Below are 8129 nucleotides of genomic sequence, written 5' to 3'. Positions count from 1 at the left end.
TGTTTTAGTGAAGTTTCAAGCAGTCATTATATTACAGTATTACTGAAGTTTACTCTCTGTGAGATTATTCTCTCTATTCTGCCCTTCCTTTACATTAAGTTTCACATCTGAATCACAGGGCTACACAGTTTTAAAATACCCTGCAGCATTTATAGTGTCAGATTTCTGGCAAAACAAAACAAAACAAAACCTTAATTTGGAAAGAGGAGAAAATAGGGCAAAATGGAGATTATCAGCTTATTCATGCACGACCAGTGTTAAAATATAACCACTTGGCTTACTTAACGTTACTTTTAACCAGAACTGGCATGGTTGGGAAGATTACACCGTGAATAACCACAATACCCACTTAAACACTAAAAACAGCCACTGCTTTGACCCCTTATTTTATTTAGATCAAGATTTACATATACAACAAAAGTAGGCAACAATATACATTTCAGACAGACATCACAGTCCATACATATCACAATGGTAATCCACATAAAGTGTCGACACAAAAGCAAATAAGCTAGAAATCTGCTTTACCTTTTGTAACAAAATTAGAATTTAGAGCACTGATGCCGATTCTGTTCCCACCCCAAAGAAAAGCACGGTGAACCAACTTTTTCAAAGAATCATTAATATGTAACCTTGCAATGTCAACATTCTCTCGGAACAGTGTTTGCCGTTATAATTCTGAATGTGGCACTTGCAGAAACATAAATGGATAAGATACATTCATTGACAATAATAAAATATTTACAAGCAAGGAGCGGAGATCCACAGTTAAATAAGCTTGTGTCAGTGTAGACTGTGGGAAGGCATTTTAAAGGCTTCTGAGAGGCAGTGTTTTCTACAAGCAAATGAAAAGTTAAATATTGTCAGAAAGATATATGGAAAAAAACCTTGCCATCTGTACTTTTTGAGCTATACAATATAAAAGAGAATATACACCAAGTAACAGAAAGAAATATGAAGCCAAAAACAACCCATGATTATATACAACAGGTTTCACAATACAAAACTAAATACTTCTAATACTTAAAATGAATACATGTTTATATAGATTTTTCTCTTTATTTTGCATAAATTATTTGATTATCAAATGTGTATAAAAATCTACTTTGTAGATTATAGAAATATTCCAACACTGAAGAAGTGCTAGGTAAAACACATGGAACAAAGGTTAAATAAAGCATGCCATTTGTATTCACTGCTATATTTTCTTTCCTTCTTGCTTGACTTTGGCAATACCTTTAGGCTGTCCACAACTATAGAGTCCTATCATGGTATTTCCCTTCAGTGTATGTAAATACTTGAGTTACACAAAACAATATTACCGTTTGTATAGACATACCTGGGGCAAAAGCTATTCACTGTCCTCTCCTACATTTTGTTATTTTACTACAGTGATTGACAGAATTCCATTGCAAAGATGTAATATCACAGAACCCTGTTGTATTGGTCTGTATGTCAGCTACAGGCATTGAGGAGGATGCCTGTCTGTGCCACCAATTAGTGGAAGTTTCCACAAAAAAAAATAAATAAAAATAACAAGAAAAAAAAAAAACAATCCTTCATCACACCATTTAACCATTCAATACAAGGATAAAACGAACAAATAATAATAAATATACTCTGAGCAGCATACACTGTGTTTTTATCTACCGATTCGTTAAAACACATTTTCTCCTTTCATTTATTGGTGAGATTTTCTAGACAACCAAACTAATGACAAAAAAGTTTAGCTTACACCTGTTCTGTGCAAAATGTACATTTTCATCCGTAATTAATTTCAATCTTTCTAAAAATCCCTCTCTCTTTTCTTGTGACAGTGTGTTGTTACACCAGCAGCGTACATATAAATCCAGTTTTGTGTGTTTAGTAGAGGCCGCTTTCATTATATGAGCTGGGATAGGTAGGGCAGGGTCTGTTCCAGGGTCCATTGCAATCTGCATTGGGGAGACTCAGTGTACTACCACTCTTCTGCTTGTTCTTAAGACCCCAGCTGAGGAATGATGGTTTTTTTGCTACCTTGCGAGACTTCTTATCATCCTCATCATGTGCCAGGCAGATCATGGAGTAGGTCTTCGGCAGACCGCCGTATGTAGCGCTCTTGGTGGGCTGTAGAGATACAAAGAGATGATTAAACTCTTAGCAATACTTGATCTGAATTCTCAAATTAAATACTCACTAACCTGACATTTCCACACTAATATAGTTTTCCTTAAGCAAAGAATTAATACACAAACTCTGCTCTATCTACAGCAAACTTAAGATCACAATGACTAAAATTATGTGTGAACTTGTAAGGGTTTCAGTTACACTGTGACAAAAACCTGGACACATTAGGTGAGCTGTTTTGTTGATTTAATGAGAATGTAATCCAATTATGAGTTAATCTTGAGTCTATCAAGCTTTCGGTTCTACTGTGGTTTTATTTGCCTGATTACACACAGTCTATCAACTCACAAATATTCACCAAAAAAAGCAACAACAACAGCAAAACACTTAAATGCGAAAAAGCAATTTCACACGGAAGATACGGATCTTACAACCTTGTCAAAAACAGCTTATGAGGGGTGTTCACTGGGGAAAAGGAAGTCAGTTATAATCAGTAATGCTGGATACAATCGAATGTATATAAAGAATTTAATTGATTTCACAGGGACATACATCGTGAATATTGTGATGATATTAATGTTTTTTTATTTTGTGATTAAAGACTGTGAACTAATTCTTGGTAAGAGTTTAATATTTTTTAAAAGCAGTCTCTTATGCTTACCAAGGCAGCACTTATTTGATTTAAAAAAAACAACAACAAAAAAAACAGTAATTTTACAATTTAATTTATTCCTGTGATGGCAAATCTGAATTTTCAGCAGCCTTCAGAGTCACATGATCCTTCAGAAATCATTCTATTATCCTGATTAACAAAAAAAAAATTATCAAAGTTGAAAACATTTGTGCTGCTTGGTTTTTAGTTAATTTTTTTTTTTTGTGGAAACCGTGATACATTTCTCAGGCTTCTTCGATGAATAAAGTTCAAAGAAAAAAGACAGCGTTTATCATTTTAATGCATCCTTCCTGAATTAAAGTATTAACTTCTTTTAACAAACAAAACTAAAAAAAAACAGTAGTGTGAGCATACAAATTAGTAACTATACTCTTAATATTAGTTTATCTAAATTAACCTAATTACATGTATTTCTTCAGTGGAATATTTAAAAATAATTCCTCAATCAGAGAATGGAAGGCAAAGAAAACCCAGAAACAAATGGAGTTACCATTGGTTGGCTGCTGCTGTCCAACATGCTGACCACTCTGATGTTGACGCCCTCCTCATCCACATCCTTTAAAAGCTTCATAACATCACTCACTCCCAGCCATTTACACTCTGTGTCACCCACAGCAACAAGGTAATCTCCTTCTTTCACCCCTTCAGCCTGGTGATGAAGAGATAGTGGAGAGAAAAAGAAACAAAAAAAGGTCAGAGAAGTAAATCACGCCCTGCAAGAGTGGCGCTTTGCCACTTCAGATATTTATGGTACGAGTTTATCGGCTCGACCACACTGCGGTTACCATAGAGATCAGCTCCGCGAGGACTTGCTCATGTGCTCCAACAAAAATGAAGGGTTATTTGTGGGAGACACACAGCTGCTTGAGACAGCTTGAGACTCACATGATCAAAAACAGGTGCAGTGGGTGTGGATAAATGTGTGTGCTTCGTTTTCATTCAATTGCTGTTGTCAAAGATTAAACCTTCTGCCCTCAGGTTCAGGGACATTTACACGTATGCAAGGGAGATAAATTGAAACAAAGTCATCATCACTTCTGATAAAATGTCATGACAGTTATTTGTTGTTCTCATGAAGACAACACAGTATTAATTATTTGCAATAAAACAGAGGGGGAGGGAAATATGGAAAATGTTTACACAAGGACAAAACCGTTCTTCAAAATAGCTTGTGTTCCACAAAGACAAAAAAAAAATAAAAATTGGGTTTTGCACAACATAAGAGTAACAAATTTTTATTTTTATGTGAACTAACATTATTATGGCCATATGAGATCGGTTTTATTTTTCCCCAATTCATTTTTTTCAGGATTCTGTTTGTTTTTTTCAGTTGCATTTTTCTAGACTCTGCTTTAATGGTTAAATTAAATTCTATTTAAAAATAGTGTAGAATTAATTGCAATTCCGAAACCTACAATATTAAACAGCAATTTATTAAAAGTTAATTAAATATTAAAATATTTAAAGCTCTATGAAATGTTTTTGTTCTCAAATTCAGTTTTATTTTTTACTAAATTCTGTTTTCCATTCATCTTGATGGTCTCATTAAATATTAATAAATCAAAAGCATCTCTATTTATTTGATTTTATAAAAAAAAAATATTTTTTATTGCCAGAAATACTGTGTTGTGTATTTACATTTTTCTGCTAAATAAAGTCTGGTAAATAATTCTTTAATATTCCTTTAAAAATAAATGTTTTATTTTATTATAAGTAGTAGTAGTACTACTACTTTAATATTTCTGTCACGGTTTCTTCAAGTTAAACGGGACTTTTATTTTGATAGCTTGTTGTGAAGACCTTTAGGTTTCTGTTTGTATATGATATGAAGATGGCTTTACTCAAAATAAAATGGTAAAATGCTTATGAAGTGACTCTCAGAGCGGGTCTCGAGACTATGAGTACATGAACACAAACATAAATTGAAGCGGCAGAGGCTGAAAACACAGTGAGCATCACGCATCACTTTAACACGTGTAGCGCGAACAAAACCGCACGTCTGTGCCATTCATTCACACAGAGACACACAGAACATGCAGGATTCATATTTAAATGCTATTTTTGCAGCTTAATATCAGTGGTGGAAAGAGTACTGAACATTTGTACTTAAGTACAAGTACTGTTACATTGCTGAAATAATACTCAATTACACATAAAAGTACTGTCAAAACGGTACTTAAAAGTACAAATTACTCGTCTCAAAAACTACTAGTTACTTTTTAGCAGCAATATTTAATGGATTACCCCAAAAAAAATTCATATCTTCGCCTCCAGGTCCTAACGCTCTGCCAGATGCCCCAACAAAACAACAAACTGTGCTAATATACACCCACGATGTCATGTAATACTGAAAAATTATAACCATAACCTTTATCTCCATACTGAGAACCCAGATGGCCAGACAGTGATTCAGCTAAAATATTAGACACTGTGAGCAAGGAGACTGTAGTGTGCACAGCAGATTTTTAAATGCTTAGCTTAAATATGTAATATTAATTAAATAGTGCTCATAAATGGCTGCTGAGATAGTATTCTCAAATGAAAGGAGTAGAGACATGGACCCGGAAACTGCAGTCCTTACGTCATGACTTGACTTAAGAAGATTCTCCCCAAGCCTTCAAACTGATGTCATCAGAGCGAGAACGCCATTCCAGAGCAGAAGCTAATTTTCAGTTTATGATTAAATATTACGACAGCAGACTATTTTTTTTCCCGGTGTATTGACTTGCACGGTTTAATTATTCAACACAAGACTAGTCATGTGCACTATAAAAATAAGTAGGGTCATTTTTGATTTCATAACTTCAATCATTTTCAATACCATTGGCAAAACTACTACATACTGTATATTGCCATATAGATACTTTAATATTTCAAATTATTTTGTCCATCCATTTTTTCAAGGCAAACATTATTTCAAGCTTTGAGTGGTTTAATCCAAATCTTATAAAGTGAACATGTCTTTTTTAGATGATGTATGATTACATTACAAAAACCTCAATCTTAAACATTTGCTCATTCTGTGTATTTGTGTCTTTAAAATAGGGTAACTGTTGCAAAAGCTTACAGCAAAGAAGCTTGATTTCAAATTTGATTTCAAACTGAACTGAATTTACAAAAAAGGCCAAGTACACAGTCAGTAATAAAATTCCAAAACCAATTACCTCAATTCAGTTGAGGTATTCGAAATACGAATTTTTATAAGCAGTGATTTAAGAGCCATATGTTATGCATTTAGATATATGGAACATCAGATGGCTTTGACCTGCAATGTCTGTTCAATGTAGTGATGCAGTTAGACTAGGATATTTATAATGTACAAATCATACAAATATCCCATTCTGAAACATTTCTAGCATAAACTTACATTGTAAAGAAATTAAAGTTCCATCTTTCACATTGAAAGACTTTCTGGTGCATTACACTTAGTCAATAAAATTTCCAGTAGCATTTTCATCGGTCAGGCATGGATCTATTCTGAATGATAACTTTTGACAAAGTTTAATCTAGGAGCAAAGATAAATAATTTCTACTATAAGAGAAAGTCGCGAGAGATCGCGACAGCACACAGTCTGAGAGGACAGGCAGTTCATTTGTATAAGTTAGGCCTATTTGAGAGCTCGCATCCAGTTTTCTGCGATTACATGACTGTGTTCTCATGTTACAATAAAGCGCTCGCCACATTTGCGCAGGAATGATTCAAATTATGCGGAACACCTGCAATCAAGCACGGATATGCAGATTCAGAGGCAGATGCGTGTCAAACTCACGAAGAGGAGAGAGCGAGACGCAGATTGTATTAGTGTTTGGCAGGCTATATATACGGTAGATACTGCAGAAAATGAGTAATGGAACCGCGTCAGATATTTCAGTATCGGTGTCAAAATATAGATATTTATGATAACACTACCATGTAGTTTGTTTCTCCAAACTTTGAGTCCATAAGTTACGCTGAGCTCCCTCACCGTCCGATCAGCTCTTTTTTCCCAGTTCAGCTGTCAGGGCTTTTATTGGTCCGTTTACGATCGGATATCTTAAATGAAATGCTGTCACAGGTTTGAATATCAATTCAAATTGGGCGTACTCCGTAAAGAACTATGATTTAAATGTAACAAAGTAGATTTTTTTGCTTAATTTATACTTAAGTACAATTAAAAATACAGCTTTAAAAATATACTCAAAATAGCACGAGTACTCGAAAAAAACTACTTACAGTAACGCGAGTAGTTGTAATTCATTACCTCCACCACTGCTTAATATTCACAGACACTAGTCCATATTGAGTTTTCATTTCAGTGTACTGATCTACTCTTGATTTATCGATCCGAAATTTGGCAAATTCTGTCATATTCCGTGTTATACAGTAAATTCTGTTTTTAGGACTGGATTCTGTGAATCTGTCCACGTCTTCTGCATCGTGGAAATCATGGGGGCCTACATTATTGGTGTTTGTGTCTGTGTAAACACTCACCGCTGCGGCACAAAAGGGATCCAATGACTGTATCTGAACGGGTACATCTCCCTTCAGAGTGAATCCGAGGTCTCTGTCCTGCAGTCTCAGTCTGATGGTTCGCGGGGCTGACCATCTCTGTTTTGCTGAGAACACTGACAAAGGCCCCTACACAACACAAATACAACACCAAATCACTATAGCAACTCATCAAATTCAAAGACACACAGGGTGTTTTTAACTTGCCACCCTGGTCGTCCTTGGCTCCTGCTCAACATCCAAACATTTGGCTTACTGGCACGCTGACTTCACGCAGTATATGCGAATAGCCTTGCTCATATGGTGCAGAAAGTTTATTTAATATCATCATGAAAAGCACCGCCATCTGAGGTGATGTTAAGGTTGAAGAGTTTAAGCCTGTGGTTCTCAACCTCAGGTCCCGGGGCCCACTATTGGGCCATGCAAACTTCCAGGGGGCCAGGAATACAATCTAAATTTAGCTAGAGGTACATCAGAATAGACAGGAGGCCCTTCAACCACTGTCTCAGACAAAGGGGGCCTTAAAGAAATAGTTCACTCAAAAACTAAAATAGTCATCAACAATTACTCACCCTCATGTCTTTCCAAACCTGTAGAAATTTCTCTCTCATGTTGAACACAAAATAAGGTATTTTGAAGAACCAAACAGTTGTTGGTCCCCATTAGGTAAAGAAATATATGCAAGTCAATAGGAATCATCAACTGTTTGATTACCAACATTCTTCAAAATTTCTTCTTTTGTGTTCAAGAGAATAAAGAAACTCATACAGGTTTGGAACCACATGAGAGTGAGTAAATGATGACAAAATGTTGATTTTTGGGTGAACTATCCCTTTAAAGTCAATAAGCTTCAGAAGCACT

At 35.2% G+C, this 8129-nt stretch overlaps 1 protein-coding gene across 2 annotated transcripts in view; it reads right to left on the bottom strand.

Moving 5' to 3' along the window:
* Window positions 1–352: 352 nt before the first annotated feature.
* Window positions 353–8129, bottom strand: part of LOC306851686 (rhophilin-2-like) — a 29571-nt gene continuing 21794 nt past the window's right edge. For both annotated transcript variants that reach the window (XM_079388118.1, XM_079388119.1), the window contains exons 13-15: window positions 7251–7397; window positions 3270–3428; window positions 353–2106 (exon numbers count right to left, since the gene is read on the bottom strand). In XM_079388118.1, coding sequence (XP_079244244.1) covers window positions 1864–2106; window positions 3270–3428; window positions 7251–7397 — 549 coding nt within the window. In that variant the 3' untranslated portion in view covers window positions 353–1863. The remainder of the gene's footprint in view (window positions 2107–3269; window positions 3429–7250; window positions 7398–8129) is intronic.

This window comes from Barbus barbus (assembly GCF_936440315.1).
Source record: "Barbus barbus genome assembly, chromosome: 1".
Taxonomy (NCBI): Eukaryota; Metazoa; Chordata; class Actinopteri; order Cypriniformes; family Cyprinidae; genus Barbus; species Barbus barbus.
Note: the sequence above shows the minus strand (reverse complement) of the source record. Positions and strands in the feature narration are given on the sequence as shown.